Below are 27,651 nucleotides of genomic sequence, written 5' to 3'. Positions count from 1 at the left end.
CCCCAGCAGACTTGTGCCTGCCGGAAAGAGAGATCCAAGGTAGGTTTTAAATCTAGGATCGAGCACGGTGGCCAAAATGTAGTGCTCTGATTTCAACAGATTGACCACCCGTGAATCCTTGTTAAGCGAATTAAGGGCTCCATCCACAAGTCCCACATGCCTAGCGGAATCGCTCTGTGTTAGCTCCTCCTTCAATGTCTCCAGCTTCTTCTGCAAAAGCCTGATGAGGGGAATGACCTGACTCAGGCTGGCAGTGTCTGAACTGACTTCACGTGTGGCAAGTTCAAAGGGCAGCAGAACCTTGCACAACGTTGAAATCATTCTCCACTGCGCTTGAGACAGGTGCATTCCACCTCCTATATCGTGCTCAATTGTATAGGCTTGAATGGCCTTTTGCTGCTCCTCCAACCTCTGAAGCATATAGAGGGTTGAATTCCACCTCGTTACCACTTCTTGCTTCAGATGATGGCAGGGTAGGTTCAGGCGTTTTTGGTGGTGCTCCAGTCTTCTGTACGTGGTGCCTGTACGCCGAAAGTGTCCCGCAATTCTTCTGGCCACCGACAGCATCTCTTGCACGCCCCTGTCGTTTTTTAAAAAATTCTGCACCACCAAATTCAAGGTATGTGCAAAACATGGGACGTGCTGGAATTTGCCCAGATTTAATGCACACACAATATTGCTGGCGTTGTCCGATGCCACAAATCCACAGGAGAGTCCAATTGGGGTAAGCCATTCCGCGATGATCTTCCTCAGTTGCCGTAAGAGGTTTTTAGCTGTGTGCGTATTCTGGAAAGCGGTGATACAAAGCGTAGCCTGCCTAGGAAAGAGTTGGCGTTTGCGAGATGCTGCTACTGGTGCCGCCGCTGCTGTTCTTGCGGCGGGAGTCCATACATCTACCCAGTGGGCTGTCACAGTCATATAGTCCTGAGCCTGCCCTGCTCCACTTGTCCACATGTCCGTGGTTAAGTGGACATTGGGTACAACTGCATTTTTTAGGACACTGGTGAGTCTTTTTCTGAGGTCTGTGTACATTTTCGGTATCGCCTGCCTAGAGAAATGGAACCTAGATGGTATTTGGTACCGGGGACACAGTACCTCCAACAAGTCTCTAGTTGGCTCTGCAGTAATGATGGATACCGGAACCACGTTTCTCACCGCCCAGGATGCCAAGGCCTCAGTTATCCGCTTTGCAGCAGGATGACTGCTGTGATATTTCATCTTCCTCGCAAAGGACTGTTGGAGAGTCAATTGCTTGGTGGAAGTAGTAAAAGTGGTCTTACGATTTCCCCTCTGGGATGACCATCGACTCCCAGCAGCAACAACAGCAGCGCCAGCAGCAGTAGGCGTTACACGCAAGGATGCATCGGAGGAATCCCAGGCAGGAGAGGACTCGTCAGAATTGCCAGTGACATGGCCTGCAGGACTATTGGCATTCCTGGGGAAGGAGGAAATTGACACTGAGGGAGTTGGTGGGGTGGTTTGCGTGAGCTTGGTTACAAGAGGAAGGGATTTACTGGTCAGTGGACTGCTTCCGCTGTCGCCCAAAGTTTTTGAACTTGTCACTGACTTATGATGAATGCGCTGCAGGTGACGTATAAGGGAGGATGTTCCGAGGTGGTTAACGTCCTTACCCCTACTTATTACAGCTTGACAAAGGCAACACACGGCTTGACAAATGTTGTCCACATTTCTGTTGAAATACTTCCACACCGAAGAGCTGATTTTTTTGGTATTTTCACCAGGCATGTCAATGGCCATATTCCTCCCACAGACAACAGGTGTCTCCCCGGGTGCCTGACTTAAACAAACCACCTCACCATCAGAATCCTCCTGGTCAATTTCCTCCCCAGCGCCAGCAACACCCATATCCTCCTCATCCTGGTGTACTTCAACACTGACATCTTCAATCTGACTATCAGGAACTGGACTGCGGGTGCTCCTTCCAGCACTTGCAGGGGGCGTGCAAATGGTGGAAGGCGCATGCTCTTCACGTCCAGTGTTGGGAAGGTCAGGCATCGCAACCGACACAATTGGACTCTCCTTGTGGATTTGTGATTTCGAAGAACGCACAGTTCTTTGCTGTGCTTTTGCCAGCTTGAGTCTTTTCATTTTTCTAGCGAGAGGCTGAGTGCTTCCATCCTCATGTGAAGCTGAACCACTAGCCATGAACATAGGCCAGGGCCTCAGCCGTTCCTTGCCACTCCGTGTGGTAAATGGCATATTGGCAAGTTTACGCTTCTCCGACGACAATTTTATTTTAGATTTTTGAGTCCTTTTTTTACTGATATTTGGTGTTTTGGATTTTACATGCTCTGTACTATGACATTGGGCATCGGCCTTGGCAGACGACGTTGATGGCATTTCATTGTCTCGGCCATGACTAGTGGCAGCAGCTTCAGCACGAGGTGGAAGTGGATCTTGATCTTTCCCTATTTTTGGAACCTCAACATTTTTGTTCTCCATATTTTAATAGGCACAACTAAAAGGCACCTCAGGTAAACAATGGAGATGGATGGATACTAGTATACTTATGGATGACGAGCGACTGCCGACACAGAGGTAGCTACAGCCGTGGACTACCGTACTGCGTCTGCTGCTAATATAGACTGGATGATAATGAGATAAAAAATATATATATCACTACTGCAGCCGGACAGGTATATATTATATAATGATGGACCTGCTGGACACTGTCAGCTCAGCACTGCAGACTCCTAAAGTAAGCTACTAGTATCAAGAAGATAGAAAAAAAAAAACACCACGGGTAGGTGGTATACAATTATGGATGGACGAGCGACTGCCGACACAGAGGTAGCTACAGCTGTGGACTACCGTACTGCGTCTGCTGCTAATATAGACTGGATGATAATGATATAAAAAATATATATATATATCACTACTGCAGCCGGACAGGTATATATTATATAATGACGGACCTGCTGGACACTGTCAGCTCAGCACTGCAGACTCCTAAAGTAAGCTACTAGTATCAAGAAGATAGAAAGAAAAAAAAACACAACGGGTAGGTGGTATACAATTATGGATGGACGAGCGACTGCCGACACAGAGGTATCTACAGCCGTGGACTACCGTACTGCGTCTGCTGCTAATATAGACTGGATGATAATGAGATATAAAATATATATATATCACTACTGCAGCCGGACAGGTATATATTATATAATGACGGACCTGCTGGACACTGTCAGCTCAGCACTGCAGACTCCTAAAGTAAGCTACTAGTATCAAGAAGATAGAAAAAAACAAAACACCACGGGTAGGTGGTATACAATTATGGATGGACGAGCGACTGCCGACACAGAGGTAGCTACAGCCGTGGACTACCGTACTGCGTCTGCTGCTAATATAGACTGGATGATAATGAGATAAAAAATATATATATATCACTACTGCAGCCGGACAGGTATATATTATATAATGACGGACCTGCTGGACACTGTCAGCTCAGCACTGCAGACTCCTAAAGTAAGCTACTAGTATCAAGAAGATAGAAAAAAAAAACACCACGGGTAGGTGGTATACAATTATGGATGGACGAGCGACTGCCGACACAGAGGTAGCTACAGCCGTGGACTACCGTACTGCGTCTGCTGCTAATATAGACTGGATGATAATGAGATAAAAAATATATATCACTACTGCAGCCGGACAGGTATATATTATATAATGACGGACCTGCTGGACACTGTCAGCTCAGCACTGCAGACTCCTAAAGTAAGCTACTAGTATCAAGAAGATAGAAAGAAAAAAAAACACCACGGGTAGGTGGTATACAATTATGGATGGACGAGCGACTGCCGACACAGAGGTAGCTACAGCCGTGGACTACCGTACTGCGTCTGCTGCTAATATAGACTGGATGATAATGATATAAAATATATATATATATCACTACTGCAGCCGGACAGGTATATATTATATAATGATGGACCTGCTGGACACTGTCAGCTCAGCACTGCAGACTCCTAAAGTAAGCTACTAGTATCAAGAAGATAGAAAAAAAAAACACCACGGGTAGGTGGTATACAATTATGAATGGACGAGCGACTGCCGACACAGAGGTAGCTACAGCCGTGGACTACCGTACTGCGTCTGCTGCTAATATAGACTGGATGATAATGATATAAAAAATATATATATATCACTACTGCAGCCGGACAGGTATATATTATATAATGACGGACCTGCTGGACACTGTCAGCAGAATGCGTTTATAGAATAAAAAACACCACACGACGAGTGTTTAACTTTTTCAGGCAGACAATCACAATATACTGGTGGTCAGCAGACAATCACAATATACTGGTGGTCAGTGGTCACTGGTCAGTCACACTGGCAGTGGCACTCTGGCAGCAAAAGTGTGCACTGTACTTAAAATATGTACTCCTGCCATAACTGCTCCCCAGTCTCCCCCACAATTAAGCTGTGTGAGCAGTGAGCACTCAGCACAGTCAGATATACAGTATTACATATGATGCAGCACACTGAGGCTGAGCACAGATATGGTATGTGACTGTGTCACACTGTGTATCGTTTTTTTTCAGGCAGAGAACGGATTAATTAAACTGGTGGTCACTGGTCACACTATCAGCAACAGCAAGTAGTACTCCTAATATGCTCCCCAAAATTAGTAAATCAACAATCAAGTGTCTCTACTCTAGTCTAAACGGAGAGGACGCCAGCCACGTCCTCTCCCTATCAATCTCAATGCACGTGTGAAAATGGCGGCGACGCGCGGCTCCTTATATAGAATCCGAGTCTCGCGATAGAATACGAGCCTCGCGAGAATCCGACAGCGGGATGATGACGTTCGGGCGCGCTCGGGTTAACCGAGCAAGGCGGGAGGATCCGAGCCTGCTCGGACCCGTGTAAAATAAGCTGAAGTTCGGGGGGGTTCGGTTTCCAAGAAACCGAACCCGCTCATCACTAGTTTTAACAGGAGGGCGATGGCCGTGTGCTGCCGTCTCCCCCGAAAACCCCTCCTCTGCAGCAGGCACCCGGTAACCTCAATAGAGTCTGAGCACTAGAGGGGAACAGACTCTATTGCGCATCTGCAAATCTCCAGGTAAATGGTGCGGCAACCATTTTCCCAGAGGTTTCCTTACTGCGCAAGCACACACTTATGGGAAATGGCCGCCGCGCTATTTACCCGGAAATTTGTCATAGATGCTGCTGCTGGAGGGACACCCCGAAGAGGTGAGTATTAAATAAAATAGGTGCAGTTTGTGCACCGCACACCTTGCACCCGTTATAGATACTGAGTGGTTTGCAATCCCTGGGCGTGTCAGGGTGGAAACTGGGAGGTGTCCTTAAGTGAAACGCAACAAGGGTCCATTTCATGGGACTGGCAGGGGTGTGTCTGCGAGCGCTGCTGCATTCCCAGTCACAGACTCACTGCTTCCGAGGCCATGCTTACTGTCATTGGATCTGAGGAATGTAGTTAGAGTAGGCCCTAGGCCTACTTCAAATGTCTACGGCGTGACCAATGTTGGAGTGTCTTCATCGCAATTTCACAGACCATGGAGCCTGAAAGTGGGAGTCTCTGCGCTCGTACACCCCAGCGCATGGTGGGCGTTTCACTCCATCACACTGTGGGCATCTCAGCAATGGTTTGCACTGCTGTATAGAAGACATTGGTACAGAATGTACTCTGCCATTTTATAGTGGTCACTAGATTGCTGTTTGTAATGTATATAAAACAGTAGAAATCTCTCTGTATTGTATTGTGATCAATAATACCCCTTTCACACCGCACAAATAACCCGGTATCGACCCGGCATATTGCCGGGTCGACACGGGTCGGCATGCGGTGTGAAAGGGGCCTTGCCGAAATCCACCTCCGCCGCCGGCTTCGCCCCCCCCGCTGCTATGGCTACGCGCCTGGCTTATTGTCGGGTCGGGGAAGCCTGCAGCAGCTGCCAATGCCGGATCCCACCCAGGAAGGACCCGCTTCCAATTCCCGGGTAGGATCCGGCGTTGGCAGTGTGAAAGGGGTATTAAAGTTCTCTATAATGAATAGGACACTGTAATGCTCTCTGCATTGCTTCAGGACCACTAGAATGCTATCTTGTATTGTCAGTCAGTCAGTGAAAATTTCCTCTGTAATACAGTACATATAAGTAAATAGAATGTTCCCTGTATTGTCTAGAGGTCAGTCACATGCTTTCTGTATTGTTCTGAGGGCACTATAATGGTCTCTGTATTGCATGCAGGTCACTAGAAATATCTCTTTGTTGTATTATTATTATTATCGTTTATTTGGCGCCACAAGGGATCCACAGCGCCCAATTACACCCAAGTACTGTACTGTACTTAAACAAATACGTAAAACAGTGACTGCAGTTGAAGACAATGTAGGACAAGTACAGAGTAAATAAACATATCTGCATCAGCAGACGACACTGAAAAAAGTATCAAGGTGGCAGAAAACCGTGGGATTTGGTGCCGTTGAAGATGGTTTAAGTAAGAGACGGAAAAGCACATGAGGGAAGAGACCTTTAGAACCATTTCTGTGTGGGGTAAAAGTGTGAGTCTTTTGCATTGAACTCTGGTTACATATTGCTGTGCTGGGTCTAATTATAACAACTCATATATAATCCGCTGCAGTGTGCTGCTAGGAGCCTGAGCCATCTAACTGTGCTTTCCGCAGGCTCAAAGTCGCCAGCCCTCCCAATGGCCCTATAACGCTTTACTGAGAGAACTGCAGCTGTTTTAAACTGTAGTTTCCCTTGATGACTGCCAACTCCTCACTGTGCTCCAATAAAACCCCAAACAGCATCAGCTTTAACCTTAGTGGATTTGCCCACTCTCTGTGTGCTGCCCCTCCATGAAGCAAACAAGAGGTTCTTACCCCGGGGAACCACCATTACCTGCTGTATGCTTAGGAAATGACTGTACCGCCTGGTGTCCTACCAGTCCTCACTATCAGTGAGCGCGGTGCTTGCACATGCCCTACACTAGGTGGTAAAGGTACATAACCAAGCAGGCGTACTGTATGTTCTTCAAAGTGCTGGTCTGCATAGCCCGCTGGTGCGTGACCTTTACCTACCTGAGGATGGGACTTCCTGTCCCTGCCCGGCCTCTTCCATCATAGAGGCCTAAATTCCTGTGTGGTGCCTATTTTCAGAGCATGTGCAGTGCAAAGTCACGCAAGATACACTCTGCAAATGGGCATACACGATCGGTGTGATATGACAGGCTCAAGACCCTTTCCACAAGTGGTAGCCATGACCTATATTACACAGTTTTGACTAGAGGCACAGAAATGGGGGGATACAAAGCATTTGGGCCCGGGCCAGTCAAGTAGGCGTAGTCATGGCTTAACATTGTGTGGCCACACCCAGGGTTGGACTGGCCCACAGGTGTCCAGGGGAAACCCCTAGTGGGCCCCACCTCCTTCTCAGGTTCCAGACTTGAATTATACATTATACAGATGCTATCTTAGAATGTGACGGCAGAGAAGAACCACTTGGCCCATCTAGTCTGCCCCTTTTTTTTTAACATTATTTTTTTCTCTAACCTAGTTTGATCCTTATTTCTTTGTAAGGATATCCTTTTACTGCACAGGACTATGGTGTATTTCCTACAGTACATTGCTGTTATTAGTCTGATACATTATCATGCAAGCACTAGCAGCATTTACCATATATATTTATGAAGGGGCCCATACCATGCACTTTCTAATGGTTAGCCAAACCTCTGTGGTGGCTGGCTACACCCCCTCTGAAGACTGGACACATGGGCCCCTACCACTGCATCCCCCCCCGGTGGACCCTTCATGTCCCAGTCTGACACTGGCCACGCCCCTTCCAGAGTCGCATCTTGTTGGAGGCCTGATATGCACCAGGGACTGTGACCATGCCCCTAATTGGCCACACCCACTTAAAGTACCAAGACCTTTTTCACGACGACCCAGGTTTTGATACAGACTTTTCATCTAAGAATTATTTTTATATACTGTGTCTTATATCATTTTGTTTATGTCTCCGGTGGCTTGGAGCTTCCGATAATGGGAGCACTCTCCGGGGGCTTTGGGGTAACAAATCAGGAAGCCATTCCCTTTATTGCGTTGCTGGAAGCTTGTGGCAATACATTGGATACACTGGATAAATGTATTCTTTTTTTAGTGATTGTACTGCAATATGCCCCATTGCATTAATGCAGGTTCATAGAACGCCAATGTTGTTCAATTAAATGTAATAAATTGCCATCTTGGACAAAATCCAGTGGGATATCAGAATCAGAATCGGCTTTATTGGCAGTTCCCAGTGCTTTACAGGGCTACATTTCAGAGTCTCAGGGCATGTAGGAATATGTGTATCTAGCACTGTGATATTGGAGTTGGTTCAGGTGAGATGTGATGCTCCTGCCGTTTTCCCCAGGCATTTATAGATTAGTAATTTTCACCTAAAATTTAACATGCATAAAACTCTAAAATGCATTGAAATCAGGAACTAAATTGATTTCTACACAAATTCTCTACGTGCCTAAACCGCCATCAATATGACGGTGTATGCCTGTATGAATGAGCTGATTTAATGATGAGACTGGCACAAAGTACAGACCTCAAGTAGAAGTGCAATTTAGAAAATGGCATAAGGTAATTTTGGAGTACGTTCCTGCCTAAAGCATGAGCGCTGATGTGGAAACAGACCGTGTAAATGACAAAGTTTGGTGAGCTAATATACCTTGTGAACAGCAGTTTAAGGATTCCCTCTTATCTACTAACCAAGGGCTATGTAGTCAATCAACCGGAAAGCTGTGCCTTGCTTTAACCTTCTGGCTGCCAGGCCACTCATTGGCACTATCCTTGTACCTGGTGAGTTAGTGGGGATAGTCTGACATTTTATCATCTCCAGTTTAAACATTAGTATTTATAAATATATATTGATTTACAAGTATAAAGCTTGAATAAAGATGTAAGGAACCTAATGGTTTTCTTTGTGGTAAAAATGTAATTTGCAGTAGCACAATATTGAAGAGAGTGGCAGTTTTGAAAACAATATTTTGCTTCCTTGGTGGGTAAAACAATGGTAGTGGAATGCCTGGGATTTGTTTTGCTCCTAATCGGAGACACAGTCACATGACTCCTACTCGGAGACATGGTCACATGACACCTAATCGGAGGAACAATGGAATTGGTTCCTGATAGGAGGCACAGTCACATGACTCCTAATTGGAGTCACCGCCACATGACTTATAATAAGAGGCACCATCACATGACTCATGTTGATATGTAATTAAATGGTTAATCTCTACATGCTGTCTCTTAACTTTGTGCTATTGTGCAGGGCTGATTGTCTAAATAATATCACATGTCTGAGTAGATATTATTCACCAAACTTAAAGGTCAGACTGTCTAGACTCCAAGTGCAAGACTTGTTTACAGGCCTCTATAAGGGTATCTGCATGTGCCCAAGTTTGTCACTGTGTTATTGGAGCGCCACAGTGCTGTACAGCTGTACGGTATTTTGCCCAAGAGAGATTGATACCTTATTTTATTGACAATAAAATCTACTCCGGTATGGAATCAACATGTGGACTAAACTTGCTCTCATCTGCTACGCACCTACCAACTTGTAGGCATTTGCCAATATTATAATCGGACTTGAGGCACAGGATCTGACACCACCTGCAGTACAGACCAGTTCAGGGTGGTCCAGGGGTCTATGATCACATGATCTGTTCAGCCAGAAGGATGCACACAGCTAATGCTCTGTTTAAGGTATGGGTGGGTGCACGTGATCCTGTCCGTACAGTGTTACTGTATATAGTATTAAATGTGTAAAGAGAGCAATAAAGGGGAAACATATGGGAGAAATATGAAGAGAAAGATGGAAAAAAAACGGCAGTACCGGGCACAATAGCTAACAACCCAGGTCCAAAATACTAGTATATATATATATCTCTGTGATAGAGAAACAAAGTGCCACTCATGAATACTTAAGTGAGTCTTAAAAATAGATCACTATGGACCCATAGCATATGATATATCTCTTCCTTAATATCATTGCATTTGCTGATTGGTGAAATCGCAATTTAAGTGCAGTAGACAATGTTAGTCTAGCAGCTGGAAAAAAAATCTCAATATTGTAGTTGAAATAGTCTGATCTCAGTCACATTAATTTGATTTCATAATTGGACAGATGTTCCCAGTTCCCATCTTGTTTTCCGGAGTTCCATAGCAGGAAACGTGCAATGATCTCAATTCCCGTTGATATGATTCATCTCTATATGATCAAGTCCAGGTGTTCAGTGGAGAATTTAAAGCAAAGAGTCATCGGATGAAGTTGAAGTTTTCAGCTACAAAACGCGTTAGTCATGCATTCAGGAAGATTGTTCAATATTTGGGAGTTTTCTTCAAACTCTCTACTGACACATACTTATTTTGGGCACCTGGACAGCCTTTAATCTATGGTCCCCTTCCTAGGCTGTGTAAGGTGGCTGAATGGTAACCAACCAATTAGGATACTCCCCTCTTTCATTTGAGGCTACCCTGGAAATAATTGAAGACAGAATGGATGATAACCCCCCCTCCCAATCTATGCACTTCTTAATGATCTCTTCAATGTAGAGATGATCCTATGGTGATCAAACTAGTCAGGGACCACATCATTTGAAAAAGAGGACTCCATTCTCTCAAAAAGCAATGCCCTGAATCTGTGGGCTTTAAGATTGGGGAAATAGAGCATTTTATTGCACTACTCCATATTTTCCCACTTCCCCACAGTTACGGCACCTAGAACAAGCAACCAAGGCCCTCATTCCGAGTTGTTCGCTCGCTAGCTGCTTTTAGCAGCATTGCACACGCTAAGCCGCCGCCTACTGGGAGTGAATCTTAGCTTTGCAGAATTGCGAACTAAAGATTATCAGAATTGCGAATAGAATAGCGATTAGAATTTTCTTTGCAATTTCCGAGTAGCTCGAGACTTACTCTGTCACTGCGCATCAGTTCAGTCAGTTTCGTTCCTGGTTTGACGTCACAAACACACCCAGCGTTCGCCCAGCCACTCCCCCGTTTCTTCAGACACTCCCGCGTTTTTCACAGAAACGCCAGCGTTTTTTCACACACACCCATAAAACGGCCAGTTTCCGCCCAGAAACACCCACTTCCTGTCAATCACACTCCGATCACCAGAACGATGAAAAATCTTCGTAAAGCCGTGAGTAAAATACCAATCTTTTGTGCTAATTTACCTGGCACAGGCGCACTGCGAACATTGCGCGTGCGCAGTTTGCGACTTATCGCACCGATGCAAAGAAAAAGAACGAGCTAACAACTCGGAATGAGGGCCCAAGATAACAGTTCCCTCCATTTGAACTCCTGCAGTACTAACTGTATGGTGAGCGGGGCTCATCCTTTGCATTTTTAATATACACCAGGAGTACAGATTCCACTTGTCCTTTGCATTGAAAGGGTTAAACGTATAGGAGGAAGTTTGTCTTTTGGTGGTAAAAAACCCTCCATATTCCTAACGTAAAACAGGGATCCCTTACATAATGGAGTTATCTCCAGAGCTGAATTAAGACCTCCTGGAACCCTAGGCAACACACAGGTATGGGCCCCTCCATATGTCAAACAATAAATAAATAAATAAATAAAGACAGGTTAGGGGGATTTCCAGGCACCTCAGTGCCTACTAGGCCCTTGGTTACACCTCATTTCAACAATCCTGTGTGGCTACACCAACTTTAATCTTTCCACCTTGTGTCCACGTCTGCCATTTTATTCTTAGTGCCCCTTTAAAGTGTACAGTATGTACCTTCTACACACAGTCGAGGCATCCATTTTGTCGTCTCAGCCAGTATTTATGAAACTGTCAGGCTTAACAGTCCGCAGCACGAAATACTTTGAGTGAAGTCACTTGTTCCTAACAATTTGATTGGCTGCATGCAAATGAACTGAGCCCACAAAATGGCTGCCTCCTATGTTTTGGTGATGGGTAAATGGTGAGATTACCATTTCTCTCTAGATTTAAAATAAATCAACTTGGAACTGGAAATATATATTATAGCTGCTTGTTTGATGTATTTTATAGTCTAAACTGGTAAATATGGGTAATCCTATGATCTGTACATTCTGTCACACTGCCGGTGATAAGGGAAGTGCTGCCACAGCTGACTGATTGTCTGTGTGATTCCTTGAAGGGAAACATGGTGTGCACCGCCGGATATGGTTTTTTCTACCACCTGTCACCAGATGGACCTTCTCACGCACACATGGGAACATAAGAAAGAAGGGATTGGTGCCGCACAGGATGGTATAAAATTCTTTGGAATGGGCTCTTAAATAATTTGTCCCTTGTAGACCAACAGTGCAAATATTTTGAACTTGCCTGTATAGGTAAATAAGGTAATTGTTGGTGGTGCACCCAGAGTCAATGGTATATGGTGAGGTTGCGAAGAGAAAGAGAGACTCTTTGTTGGGGCACGCTTGAAAGACTAAAACTTAACTTTTAATACAAAATAGATTATAATATGGTACACCAAAACAAACACACATATAAAAATTAGCTAATAAAAATGACAGTGACACCTGAGGTGAAAATATTAGAGAGTAAGTTTGATTGTCACAGGATGATGGATAATCTGTTAGGTATTAAATGCATAAATGTTGCATATGTTGCAAACATGTTGAGATTTATAATCCTTATATAGTTACCTGTGAGAAAAATATATCCAACCTGGTAATGGTTTAATCTGCTACTTAGAAATTAGTGTCAAGGGAATACCAGAGATGGGAAAGCTAGTGCTTAAGACAAAAATGGACAAAAAATCAACAAAGCTCAATGGCTAGGAGAGAAGAAATATAAGGTGTGAAGATTGGTAATGATCAAAGGTTACTCCAAAACCTCCGTTTGTCACAAATACAGAGATATTTGTTACTACACCTGATATTCCCTAGCAGTCTCCCAAATAGGTACTAATCAGGCTATTCACTGCTTAGCTTCCAAGATCAGGCGAGGTTGGGCGTACCCAGTGAAAGTACTTCTATAGTTCACTATTGTGCCCAGTCCTATTGTTGCCTTAGAATTAACAAATGGACAGGATAACTGGCATCAAATTGTGAAAAGTACTGTAGAATAGTAGAGTCTAGGAAACTTGTAGGTACAGGTCCCGTCTTCTATTCTCTATTGTCAACCACATATCTCACATGGTAGAGAAGGGATCAAAGAGACGGGTTTCCTGTGCCCAGAAAAAATAGGAGTGAAATTACACAGATATCTTAAGCCCTGACGACAGTAAATGATAAGGAATTTAGGGTTCTTCACTGAGTGATTAATATTACTCAGATGGAATAGACAAATAGCAGATTACGCAAAGATTACACAGTCAATTGAAAAAGATTTCACATTATACGATACCAGTGGATGAGTGGGCTGAGCAGTACTTCTTTGGTATACATCAATAACCATATACCATTGTATTCACAATCAAGGGGTTTTTACTACCATATTTCACTGGGTACGCCCAACCTCGCCTGATCTTGGAAGCTAAGCAGTGAATAGCCTGATTAGTACCTATTTGGGAGACTGCTAGGGAATATCAGGTGTAGTAACAAATATCTCTGTATTTGTGACAAACGGAGGTTTTGGAGTAACCTTTGATCATTACCAATCTTCACACCTTATATTTCTTCTCTCCTAGCCATTGAGCTTTGTTGATTTTTTGTCCATTTTTGTCTTAAGCACTAGCTTTCCCATCTCTGGTATTCCCTTGACACTAATTTCTAAGTAGCAGATTAAACCATTACCAGGTTGGATATATTTTTCTCACAGGTAACTATATAAGGATTATAAATCTCAACATGTTTGCAACATATGCAACATTTATGCATTTAATACCTAACAGATTATCCATCATCCTGTGACAATCAAACTTACTCTCTAATATTTTCACCTCAGGTGTCACTGTCATTTTTATTAGCTAATTTTTATATGTGTGTTTGTTTTGGTGTACCATATTATAATCTATTTTGTATTAAAAGTTAAGTTTTAGTCTTTCAAGCGTGCCCCAACAAAGAGTCTCTCTTTCTCTTCGCAACCTCAACACATGGGAACATTCAAGGAAAACACAGCTGTGTCGTGTATGAGGTAAGTGACCTATCAAGAGAGCAAGTAGATTTTGAACTATATATGATGTATTTTTATGTCTTTGTATCTACATTATGTACATACAAAGTGATGAGTGTATAAAATAATCATGAGGTCTTTACTTGGTGTTTATGCTGCGAGTCTACTTGTAGAGCTCGCCTTCAGTGGAGTTGCCACTGTTTCTCATCTCTTTCCCATAATCCCATCCCCACTATGTTCCAGATGAAAACGTATCTTGGTCCCGGTACACATGCTGTCTAGCAGTTGCGCCCAAAGGTAAGAGGAGGACCCCGCTCCCTTCTGAGCTCCCAATGGCTGCTAAGCTGACTTAGGGGTCTATTTACTAAGCCTTGGATAGAGATAAAGTCGCTGGAGATAAAGTACCAGCCAATCGGCTTCCAACTGCCATGTCACAGGCTGTGTTTGAAAAATTACAGTTAGTATCCGATTGGCTGGTACTTTATCTCCAGTGACTTTATCTCCATCCAAGGCTTAGTAAATAAACCCCATAGAGAGCAGACCTGCCGCCCTGTCATCATCTGGAGCCACCACCCCGTACTTACAGTGTATGTCCCCCATTCGTAGCAACCCAGATTATGGATGGAGGGATGGAGATCTGAGAGATAGAAAGACAGGGGAGGGGAGGGGGGTGTACAGATGACAGAGAAACAGTGGGAAAATAAGTCTGGAGAGACATGTGGGAGTATCAGGCTGGAGAGACATGGGAGGGTATCAGGCTGGAGAGACATGGGAGGGTATCAGGCTGGAGAGACATGGGAGGGTATCAGGCTGGAGAGACATGGGAGGGCATCAGGCTGGAGAGACATGGGAGGGTATCAGGCTGGAGAGACATGGGAGGGTATCAGGCTGGAGAGACATGGGGGGGTATGAGGCTGGAGAGACATGGGGGGGTATGAGGCTGGAGAGACATGGGAGGGTATCAGACTGGAGAGACATGGTGGGGTATCAGGCTGGAGAGACATGGGAGGGTATCAGGCTGGAGAGACATGGGAGGGTATCAGGCTGGAGAGACATAGGAGGGTGTCAGGCTGGAGAGACATGGGAGGGTATCAGGCTGGAGAGACATGGGAGGGTATCAGGCTGGAGAGACATGGGAGGGTATCAGGCTGGAGAGACATGGGAGGGTATCAGGCTGGAGAGACATGGGAGGGTATGAGGCAGGAGAGACATGGGAGGGTATCAGGCTGGAGAGACATGGGAGGGTATCAGGCTGGAGAGACATGGGAGGGTATCAGGCTGGAGAGACATGGGAGGGTATCAGGCTGGAGAGACATGGGAGGGTATCAGGCTGGAGAGACATGGGGGGTATGAGGCTGGAGAGACATGGGAGGGTATCAGGCTGGAGAGACATGGGAGGGTATCAGGCTGGAGAGACATGGGAGGGTATCAGGCTGGAGATACATGGGAGGGTATCAGGCTGGAGAGACATGGGAGGGTATCAGGCTGGAGAGACATGGGAGGGTATGAGGCTGGAGAGACATGGGAGGGTATCAGGCTGGAGATACATGGGAGGGTATCAGGCTGGAGATACATGGGAGGGTATCAGGCTGGAGAGACATGGGAGGGTATCAGGCTGGAGAGACATGGGAGGGTATCAGGCTGGAGAGACATGGGAGGGTATCAGGCTGGAGATACATGGGAGGGTATCAGGCTGGAGAGACATGGTGGGGTATCAGGCTGGAGAGACATGGGAGGGTATCAGGCTGGAGAGACATGGGAGGGTATCAGGCTGGAGAGACATGGGAGGGTATCAGGCTGGAGAGACATGGGAGGGTATCAGGCTGGAGAGACATGGGAGGGTATCAGGCTGGAGATACATGGGAGGGTATCAGGCTGGAGAGACATGGGAGGGTATCAGGCTGGAGAGACATGGGAGGGTATCAGGCTGGAGAGACATGGGAGGGTATCAGGCTGGAGAGACATGGGAGGGTATCAGGCTGGAGAGACATGGGAGGGTATCAGGCTGGAGAGACATGGGGGGTATCAGGCTGGAGAGACATGGGAGGGTATGAGGCTGGAGAGACATGGTGGGGTATCAGGCTGGAGAGACATGGGAGGGTATCAGGCTGGAGAGACATGGGAGGGTATCAGGCTGGAGAGACATGGTGGGGTATCAGGCTGGAGAGACATGGGAGGGTATCAGGCTGGAGAGACATGGGGGGGTATCAGGCTGGAGAGACATGGGAGGGTATGAGGCACACGCAGGGATTGTCATGCAGATGGAAAGACACACTGGGTGACATGAAGCGGTGGAGAAACACAGGAGTGGCATGAGGTTGTGAAGGGACACTGGGTTGAATGAGAATGGAGAGACAGGTGGAAAGCATGAGTCTGGGGACACAGGGAGGGTGTTATTGAGGCTGCAGAGAACATTGAGGGATATATGTATATATATATATATATATATATATATATATCCCTCAATGTTATAGTATCAAAACTGTTGGAAAACCATTCCAGGAGACTACCTCATGAAGCTGATTGAGAGAATGCTAAGAGTGTGCAAAGCTGTCATCAAGGCAATGGGGGTTACTTTGAGGAATCTTAAATATAAAACATATTTTGTTTTGTTTAACACTGTTTTGTTTACAACATAATTCCATATGTGTCCCTTCGTAGTTATGATGTCTTCAGTATTAATCTACAATGTAGAAAATAATTAAAATAAATAAAAACCATTGAATGAGATGGTGTGTCCAAACTTTTGACTGGTACTGTATATATATATATATATTTACAGTATAGTATAGCATCACTATAATTGGGCAGAACTTCTGATTACATTACTGGGATCCCATTGATTGCCTTATTGTCAGTTTGGGAAGAATGATGGAAGAGTGTTTTTTATTATTTCTTTCCCAGTGTTATTTTCAGGTCTCTGGATGAGATGACCAGTTACCCTCTATCTGTGCAGTCTCTCTCAATGACTGGAATACCTTCAGAGACTTGCACACAGACTTGTAGCCTGACACAGCAAAGAGGACTGTTCCCTGTACACTGAGAAATCTGGACTTTATAGTGTTAAAAGACGTGCTAGGAGAAATGCCCCCTCAGAGTGACACCCTCATCTGAGCTGCCTTTCAACTCCTTCTCTTCCAGATTGCTCAGTTTACAGGGAACATCACTCAGCGATTAAGTAGGACCTGTCATGCTTTGGCCAAAAGACGTTCTGTATAGTCCCATGTGCACTATTTAAGTCCTAACTAGAGCAGGGTCCCCTATGCCCTCTTTGGCTGAAAGATCATATTAAATACTGTATCTCCACTTGCTGTACGCTAATGCGAAACAGTTTTATGCCCGTTCCTGGGCAGCTCTCTCCTAGTGATCCTTTACGTTTTGCAAAGGGCGAGATCTGTGACGGAGAAGGACGCTGTCCAGGGAGGGGGGTGTGACACTCGACGGGCCGGCATCCCGGCGCTGGGATCCCGACCGCCAGAATGCCGGCAACAGTTCTCCCTTTTGGGGTGTCCGCGACACCACTGGAGGGAGAATAAATAGCGTACAGCGCCACCGAACCCACAAGGGGCTCTTTTGCGCCCGCCCCACTGCCGGCACAAGGCACTATATAAAAAACGCTCTTTTCCAAACCCTGGCAGGCCCTCGTTAAATAAAAGTAGAAGATGGAAAATAATTCAGACAATTCTGCAATCCTTATTAATTATTTTTATTTTTTAATACAGATTACAGCAAATACTAACTCCCCCCCCCTTCCCCACTGCCACCACATTTATGGGGACATTTACTAAGCAGTGATAAGAGCGGAGAAGTGAGACAGTGGAGAAGTTGCCCATGGCAACCAATCAGCACTGAAGTAACATCTATAATTTGCATACTATAAAATCATACAGAGCTGCTGATTGGTTGATGGGACAACTTCTCCACTGGCTCACTTCTCCGATCTTATCACTGCTTAGTAAATGTCCCCCTTAGTACAATAAAACATGTGAAAAGTACACAAGGCAACTACCTATTCACCACAGTCCTCGATTGTGTTAAATTCCAGCATATAAAATGTGTATGCAGGATGGACTTTCTATGAAAAACTTAACATGCTGTATGAGTATAATAATAACTTTGAGAGAGAAATACAATTGAATTGATCTCAATGTTGTCCAGTTGTATATACGATGCACTGTATATCCAACATTTGCAAGATATACTGGAAGAGAGGCAACACAGACGCCGGCGTCCCAACTCATGGCTTTCCACGAGACCCATAGAGCGGGAATAGATCCTGCCGCGAGCCCCCAAGGGGACTCAAAGCGCTCGTGTCGCTGTCGGCATTCTGGCATCCCGTCCACCAGGAATACATATGTATTCCATACTGGAACGTTTCTGCTACTAAAATATAAGCAATGTAGTAGTGGGCAAATGGGTCTCTATCTTAATATGCATTAGTCCAGTGGTTCTCAAACTCGGTCCTCAGGACCCCACACGGTTCACATTTTCCAGGTCACCTGGCAGGTGCACTGTGTATCACCAACTGTCACATTTTACAAATCTACAGGTGACCTGCAAACCATGAACCGTGTGGGGTCCTGAGGACAGAGTTTGAGAACCTGTGCTTTAGTCAATGAATCAGTGGTGAACCTATAATTGGTGCAGGGTTACATACGGGCCCTTGAGTCAATTGATCACACGCCACCAACTTGCACTTACTGTATGAGCAGGGTGTGACCAAACGGCTGCAATCACCATACTTCTATTGCTATTTCCAGTGCCAGTGTCTTTGGGCCTGATTCAGACCCGATCGCTCCTGTGCATTTTTCGCACAGCGGGCGATCAGGTACTAACTGCGTACGCGTATGCACTGCAATGACAACAACGGCATTGCCGGCCAGCGACGGGATGGTGCGAAGGATCCGTTCGCACGGGCTTTCGCAAGGTAATTGACAGGAAGAGGCCGTTTGGGGGTGGTTACTGAGCATTTACAGGGAGTGTCCAGAAAAATGCAGGCGTGCCAAAGCGTTTTCAGGGAGGATGTGTGACGTCAGCTCCGGATCCGATCAGCCTGTTCTCATCGCACTGGAGGAGTAAGTCCTGGGCTGCGCAGAGACTGCACACAGTGGTTTTTTGCAGCTCGGCGTACACATGGGATGAGCACACTTGCACGGCGAAATTACACTCCCCCTGGGGGCGGCGACTATCTGAACGCAGGACAGCAAAGTTAGCAGCCCAGCGACCAGTCTGAATTACCCCCTTTGTTAACTCATGTACAGCCACTGGGGCACCATATATTTGAGAGGAAGGGGGCCCTCACAAAAACACTTGTATATGGGGCCCCTTTTTTCTTAAAATAACACTGAAATGAAGGCAGGTGTATATACAGAATCTGTCAACCCTCTCCATATAACTAGCAGGTCCTGTACACTTCCCATTGAGTGAGTGTGTTTTAAACTGTCTTAAAATTAATGTATCTATTTTTATATTCATTACATAAAAACGTAAACACAAAAAAAGGCTTTTTTCCCCCCCTTTCATCTAAAACTGTTGTAATTGCGATGCCCATAACGACTCACCCTTTTTTTTTTTTTTGCAAACAGATCTGGCTTTGCCCTGCACCCGGAATATCAACCTCGCCACTCCAGCCAGCCAGCCACTTTCCAAGGGTTTACCGCCTGGAAAAGCCGAGGCGGCGCGCAGGTACAGTAGGACGAGATCTGCACCCGTCTCGTAATGGCGTTTAATTAGGACATCTTTTTAGTGCTACTGCCTGGCACACGCCTCACAAACTGCTAACGTTTACTGCAATTCTCCAAATGCCTTTAACAAAATTGGCAGATATAAAAAGAAAACGAGAGAGAAAGAAACAGGAGCCGTTTTTTCGGGAATCGCACAAAGAAATTAGGAAAATGGCATCCCTCCTAAATGGCGAAGATTAACATACTTTAGCGGAGCAAACAATCTGGTTAAATGATTCTAATTCTCATTTCTGGCTAGGTTTGCAGTTTAAACAAAAGAGTGATTGGCTAGAGTTCAAAACCGCATTAGCAAAGATTAGTAGCTGCTGGGGAAGATACCGAAATAACCAGATTAACTGTTGGTTTTCTTCGTCGTCTAGATCGCTCGATGCGGTAACGTGTCTTTTAAAGAATTTAAGATCTACTCCTGCAAAGAATTTGGAATTAATATCAGCGAAAGCGCCGGGAATACCGAGGTTTCTGACAGTTTATTGCTTGGCCATCTTGATGGCGGGGTAAGTGATGAAATTTAATCTTTTCATTTAGAGTTAGCAGGCATAAATAACCTTTTGACAGCTTTCTATATGACCCACCACTCTGCAACCATATCGAAAAGGAGCGCAACGTATAGCTTTGAGCTCTGGAAGCGGATTTGATAAAGCAAGACTCCGAGTTTCCCGTTAACTCATGTCTCAATCCTTCAGCATGTTTAATAACGGCCAAAAAATGGTATATTATGGACTCAACTAATAATAACATTGTGTTTTCTGTCCCGGAGCACACAGGTGATGCCTAGAACTATATTTCATTATTTCACAATCTCCAGAGATTAGTACAATATACAAAGTCTTGGGGATAAGTATAGTCAGCCGAATACAATATGTACCTTTGCGTTGGGAAATTTCTGTACAGAATAAACTCCAGCACTTGTTATCTGTATTAAACTGATACACTTCTTACATCTTACAGGAAGTTTTCATTGATTGCAAAAATAGAACACTTTTTTTACGAGGATAATCCATAAAGTAAAGACCGCGTTCCCGCAGTGCAGGTCATTCACCCAATTCATGGTCGGGCGGTCTACCCACCAGTTTTCTAATTCTGTTAATGGTGCCACCAGCACATCTTTTAGCTCTTTGAGTATCCTTGGGTGTATCCCATCTGGCCCCATTGATTTATCCACTTTTAGTTTTGAAAGTTCTGTTAGGACCTTCTCTTCTGTAAATGTACTTTCATCTACCTTATTTTTATGAATGTCCTTGCAGCTTAACTGTGGCCATTTCCCTACTCCTTCTATAGTAAATACTGAGTTGCTATTGCCTTGTCTCCCTCCACCAAATGCTCACGCTCTGTCTTAAGTCTTATTGGCCCTCATTCCGAGTTGTTCGCTCGGTATTTTTCATCGCATCGCAGTGAAAATCCGCTTAGTACGCATGCGCAATGTTCGCACTGCGACTGCGCCAAGTAACTTTACTATGATGAAAGTATTTTTACTCACGGCTTTTTCTTCGCTCCGGCGATCGTAATGTGATTGACAGGAAATGGGTGTTACTGGGCGGAAACACGGCGTTTCAGGGGCGTGTGGCTGAAAACGCTACCGTTTCCGGAAAAAACGCAGGAGTGGCCGGGGAAACGGTGGGAGTGCCTGGGCGAACGCTGGGTGTGTTTGTGACGTCAACCAGGAACGACAAGCACTGAAATGATCGCACAGGCAGAGTAAGTCTGGAGCTACTCTGAAACTGCTAAGTAGTAAGTAATCGCAATATTGCGAATACATCGGTCGCAATTTTAAGAAGCTAAGATTCACTCCCAGTAGGCGTAGGCTTAGCGTGTGTAACTCTGCTAAAATCGCCTTGCGACCGATCAACTCGGAATGAGGGCCATTATTCCTTCATTTGATTTTCTCCTTACATTTATATTCTTAAAAAAAGTTTTGCCCCCTTTATCTACTGACTGGGCCATTTTCTCCTCAGCTTCTGCCTTTGCACGTCTGATCACTTTCTTAGCATCCATCCGTCTGTCCAGATACACCTCTTTGTTGTTATTATTTTGAGTCTGTTTGTATTTCCTAAAAGCCATCTTTTTTGCTTTCACACTTCTTTTGTGAACCACACTGGCTTCCTTTTCCTGGTGCTTTTCCTAACCCTTTTGATACAAAGGTCTGTTGCCCTTAGTATTGCACTTTTCAGTTTTTCCCACCTCTCCTGCACCCCTTCCAAGTTCCTCCAGCCCGCCAATGAATCACTTAAACATCTCCCCATTTTTGCAAAGTCAGCATTCCTAAAATCCAACACCTTTGTTTTTGTGTGACAGGAGTTGGATCCTGTCTTTATACTAAACCATACTGCTTGATGATCACTGGATCCCAGGTGCTCACCCACATATATGTCAGATATCCTATCACCATTTGTAAGAATTAGATCTAATATTGAGTCTTTGCGAGTGGGCTCCCTCACCAATTGCTTGAGAGATGCTCCCTGTAAGGAATGTAGAAATTTGCCACTTGTAGCTGAACTTGCAAAGGACTCCTCCCAATTTACATCAGGTAAATTAAAGTCTCCCATGATTATGACTTCTCCCTTTAAAGTCATTTTAGAGATGTCCAACAATAGGTTCCTGTCCAAATCCTGCTCCTGGCCTGGTGGTCTATAGATCACCCCAATGCGAATAATGTCCTTCTTCCCAGTTTCCGTGGTAACCCAAGAGTACCAATGTCTGTGCGCAGTGTTGGTCGCAGAAGTTGATTATTAAAATTCTAAGGGGGTCATTCTGACCCGATCACACGCTGCAGTTTTTCACAGCGTAGCGATCGGGTCAGAACTGCGCATGCGCCGCAGTGCGCCGGTGCATGGCCGCCCCTCGCTGCGCTACGATTGCCTCTGCCTGATTGACAGGCAGAGGTGGTCGATGGGCGGGAGGGGGCGAAACGGCGGCATTTGGCCACTGTTTCGTGGGCGCGGTCCGGCCAACGCAAGCGTGGCCAGACCGTGCGGGGAGTGGCCTGCAGCAGCTGCGTGACGTCACACGCAGCCGCTGCGGGCCGGGGAGCGATGAGTAGCTCCTGGCCAGCACGCTAAAGCTGCCCTGGCCGGGAGCTACTCTTGAAGTGCGATGCCTTGTGGGGCGGACCAACCCTGTGCTGGGCGTCCCCCCGCATGTCTGTGTGCATGATCGTAGCTGTGCTAAATTTAGAACAGCTACTATCAACTCGGAATGACCCCTAAGTGTCCCTGCGGTCAAGCAAAATAGCCACAATAAGTATGATGGTGGAGCCATTGCAGCTGTGTACGGGATTGCAGTCGCAGGATGAGATACGCACTGTGGGGCTAATTCAGACCTGATCGTTGCTGTGCGTTTTCGCACAGCAGCGATCAGGTCTGAAGTGCGCATATGCCGGCTTGACAGGGGGTGGGCCGGCGGCATTTGGCTGCCATTTAGGGAGCGTAGTCTGAGCGACGCAGGTGTGCCCGGACTGTTCGGGGGGGGGCGTGGCGGTTGCGTGACATCACAAGCAGCCACTGCGACTCGGGCAGCGACGAGTAGCTCCCTGCCAGCTGCACTGGAGCTGCACTGGTAGGGAGCTACTCCTACATTACAAAAGCATCGCCACTGTGCAAATCTTTTGTACTTGTACGACGAGGCAGGGCCTGTCATGCGGGGCGGACTAGCTCTGTGCTGGGCGTCCCCCCGCATATCATTGTGACTGATCGTAGATGTGCTAAATTTAGCACATCTACATTCAGGCCTGAATCACCCCCTGAAAGCGGCACATCTGTGTTTTTGCCGCCATTCCCTGTAACTGCCCCCAGACGGTCCCTGATTGTCAGTCACTTTGCAAATGATATCCTTTCTGTGATCGCAATCACAAGCCCAGCGCAGCAGCAGTGTGACTTAGACGCTCGCTCAGTCTGCCGATAATCACTGAACTGCGTAAAAATCGAGTTGACGTACATCGCTGAATCAGTCCCTGGCCATATGTACTTATCTAATGTCATTATTGCAGTAGTATAATCTGGCTGTATGCTGTATATTGTGTAAGGTAAAGTAGCTATTCAGTAGATAATGCCGACATAGGATGTCTGAATTCGTATTAGAGGTTCAGTATGAATTACCAGCGGCCGGCCATTAGTATACCCACAGCGGCAATCCAGCCACCAGTATGCCGGCAGCGGGGCAAGCACTAGAAAGCCCCTTGCGGACTCGCTGTGTTTGCCACGCTGCGAGCATGCTGCACTCACCACAGGTTATATTCTCCCTCTACGGGTGTTGTGGACGGTATGCAGAGACTTATGAAGTGCATCACTTATGGCATAATAGGCAAACGTTGCGATCTGACGGACTTTGAACGTGGAATGATCGTTGGCGCTTGTAGCAGAGGTACGAGAATGAGCAAAACAACTGCGCTGCCGAATGGTTCATGGGCGGCAATTGTTAAAGTGTACTCAGAGTGGACCAGCAGACAAAGAGCTGGGTCTGAGCGCGCGGCCTGTGGGTGTAAACGGCTACTGGACGCTAGAGCGGAACAGAGAGCGAGGAGGCTTGTTCAGTCCCACAGACAGGCACCACGTTATGGAGACAGATGGTAGGGTGAGGATATGGAAACAACAGCACAACATGCAGAATGGCCTGCCCATCGGATGCGACCACAATTTAATTGTGGTCGCAGCAACCGTGGATGACCCCCTGCAGCCGCAGCTAGGCTGCATATGTAGGAGGTCCGCCGCCATTTTCTTGATCCGAGCGGCTGCGTGTAACGTCACACAGCCGCCCCGAAAATGCAGCTGACCCTCCCCCGTTATTTTTTGTACCACCCCCATGTGTTATGGAGATTTATAGCGCTTTATCTTTGATTTGCAATTGCTGAATGTTGCTGGTCCATCTTATTTCCCAGCATTGTTTCCTCTGTCTCCACCTGTATATGGTGGGGTAGTTAGAAGGTCAACAATTATTACGTCAACATTCATAATGTCGACACAATGTTGACATCAGAGTTATGATGTCAACATTGCTAAAATGTAGTCGGGTAATTTGCCGACAGTCTCAGAATGCAATCAGGGGGTATGTCAACATTAGGGTTAGGCTGTGGTGGAAGGTTAGGGTTAGGCTGCGGGGGGAGGTTAGGTTGCAGTGGGAGGTTAGGGTTAGGCTCCAGGGGGAGTGTTAGGGTTAGGCTCTGGGGGGAGGTTAGGGTTAGGCTGTAGGGAGAGTTTAGGGTTAGGCTCTAGGGGGAGGGTTAGGGTTAGGCTGCTGTGGGAGGGTTAGTGTTAGGCTGCAGTGGGAGTTTAGGGTTAGGTTGCGGTTGGAGGTTTAGGGTTAGGCTGCTGTGGGAGTTTAGGGTTAGGCTGGAGGAGGAGATTAGGGTTAGGTTGCGGGGGAGTGTTAGGATTAGGCTGTGATGGGAGGTTAGGGTTAGGCTGCGGTGGGAGTTTAGGATTAGGCGCTGTGGGAGGTTAGGGTTAGCTTGCGGTGGGAGGTTAAGGTTAGGCTGCAGTGGGAGGGTAGGTTTAGGCCTCAGTGGGAGGTCAGGGTTAGGCTGCAGAGGGAGGTTATGGTTAGGTTGCGGTGGGAGGGTTAAGATTAGGCTGCAGTGGGAGGTTAGGATTAGGCGCTGTGGGAGTTTAGGATTAGGCGCTGTGGGAGGTTAGTGTTAGGCTGCAGGGGAGGTTAGTGTTAGGCTGTGGGGGGAGATTAGGGTTAGGCTGTGGCGGAAGGTTAGGGTTAGGCTGCTGTGGGAGGTTAGGGTTAGGCTGAGGTGGGGAGGTTAGGGTTAGGCTGAGGTGAGAGGTTAGGGTTAGGCTGAGGTGGGAGGTTAGGGTCAGGCGCTAGAGGGAGGGGTAGGGATTAAGGTTACGAATAGGGGAATTACTCACCCGAGCGCCAGCGGATTAGAGGTCTGACCCGAAAGTCAAAGTTACATGATGGTAGAACCCTGAAGACTCCACTGCACCCGCCTTCGGGATCTGAATACGCCCCATGAATCACACTGTCACGATGTTTCAGGAGTTTCCTGGAGAGCCGGCAAGTACGGGCGAAGGTCACTCTGAGAACTCAACTCAGATTTGGACTTTCAATTCCACTTATGTAGAGAAACAAAGAAAATCATTAAAAATAGATTAAATTCATATAAAAAATACATTATTCAAAAACATTTACCAGCTAAAGCCAGTGACACTTACAGCAGGCTGTGGTACTTACCCTCTGTCACAGCTGCATTATAGCCAGAGTTCCTGTATAGGATGAAGGCAGAAGACATGTCCCATCACTACTGGAAACTCCCATTGTAGCCAGCAATGGCCCCTATGGGCTTAATTCATAGCTAAGCGCTATTCCGATGTTCACACAGTTGAGCGATTATGTGTCCTAGCCACAACGCACAAGCGCGCCCATTGAATTGAGATTACGGACGCGTTGAGATTTCTCTAACGTCCTAGTGGATGCTGGGGACTCCGTAAGGACCATGGGGAATAGACGGGCTCCGCAGGAGACTGGGCACTCTAAAGAAAGATTTAGTACTACCTGGTGTGCACTGGCTCCTCCCTCTATGCCCCTCCTCCAGACCTCAGTTAGAATCTGGGCCCGGCCAGAGCTGGGTGCTTTTAGTGAGCTCTCCTGAACTTGCTAATAAGAAAGTATTTTAGTTAGGTTTTTTATTTTCAGAGAGCTTCTGCTGGCAACAGACTCTCTGCTACGAGGGACTGAGGGGAGAGAAGCAAACCTACTAACTGCGGCTAGGTTGCGCTTCTTAGGCTACTGGACGCCATTAGCTCCAGAGGGTTCGAACACAGGATCTTAACCTTGGTCGTCCGTTCCCGGATCCGCGCCGCCGCCCCCCTCGCAGAGCCAAAAGACAGAAGCCGGCGGAAGCAAGAAGACATCGAAATCGGCGGCAGAAGACTCCTGTCTTCACATGAGGTAGCGCACAGCACTGCAGCTGTGCGCCATTGCGCCCACACTACCCACACACTCCGGTCACTGTAGGGTGCAGGGCGCAGGGGGGGGGGGGGGCACCCTGGGCAGCAATTAGGATACCTCTTGGCAAAAAGACACATATATACAGCTGGGCACTGTATATATGTACGAGCCCCTGCCATTTTATGTACACAGACCCGGGACAGAAGCCCGCCGCTGAGGGGGCGGGGCCTTCTTCCTCAGCACTAACGGCGCCATTTTCTCTCCACAGCTCCGCTGAGAGTAAGCTCCCCAGGCTCTCCCCTGCAGTATCAAGGTAGAAAAAGGGTAAAAAGAGAGGGGGGGCACATAAATTTAGGAACAAATTATCATAAACAGCAGCTACTGGGTAAACACTAAGTTACTGTGTAATCCCTGGCTTATATAGCGCTGGGGTGTGTGCTGGCATACTCTCTCTCTGTCTCCCCAAAAGGCCTTGTGGGGTCCTGTCCTCAATTAGAGCATTCCCTGTGTGTGTGCGGTGGGTCGGTACGTTTGTGTCGACATGTTTGATTAGGACGGTTACGTGGAGGCAGAACAAGTGCAAGTGAATGTGGTGTCGCCGCCGACGACGCCGACACTTGATTGGATGGATATGTGGAAGGTGTTAAATGATAACGTGAGCTCCTTGCATAAAAGGGTGGAAAATCAATCAGGGTCTCAACCCATGTCTGATTCTACAGCTCAGGGGCCGTCAGGGTCTCAAAAGCGCCCACTATCCCAGTTGGTTGACACAGATGTCAACACGGATTCTGACTCCAGTGTCGATGACGATGATGCAAAGTTGCAGCCTAAAATGACTAAAGCCATCCGATACATGATTATAGCAATGAAGGATGTATTGCACATATCGGAGGAAAACCCTGTCCCTGACAAGAGGGTTTATA

At 46.5% G+C, this 27,651-nt stretch overlaps 1 protein-coding gene and 1 pseudogene across 1 annotated transcript in view; both read left to right on the top strand.

The window, feature by feature from the left end:
• The window catches only part of PKHD1 (PKHD1 ciliary IPT domain containing fibrocystin/polyductin), a 985,750-nt gene that overhangs the window by 468,354 nt on the left and 489,745 nt on the right, over positions 1–27,651 (top strand). Inside the window, exons 43-46 of the mRNA XM_063919219.1 lie at positions 12,169–12,240; positions 14,074–14,114; positions 19,679–19,778; positions 20,197–20,331. Coding sequence (XP_063775289.1) covers positions 12,169–12,240; positions 14,074–14,114; positions 19,679–19,778; positions 20,197–20,331 — 348 coding nt within the window. The remainder of the gene's footprint in view (positions 1–12,168; positions 12,241–14,073; positions 14,115–19,678; positions 19,779–20,196; positions 20,332–27,651) is intronic.
• Positions 13,464–13,582, top strand: LOC134912722 (5S ribosomal RNA; annotated as a pseudogene).

This window comes from Pseudophryne corroboree, chromosome 4, assembly GCF_028390025.1.
Source record: "Pseudophryne corroboree isolate aPseCor3 chromosome 4, aPseCor3.hap2, whole genome shotgun sequence".
Lineage (NCBI taxonomy): Eukaryota > Metazoa > Chordata > Amphibia > Anura > Myobatrachidae > Pseudophryne > Pseudophryne corroboree.
This window is presented reverse-complemented; position numbering and strand designations above follow the sequence as displayed.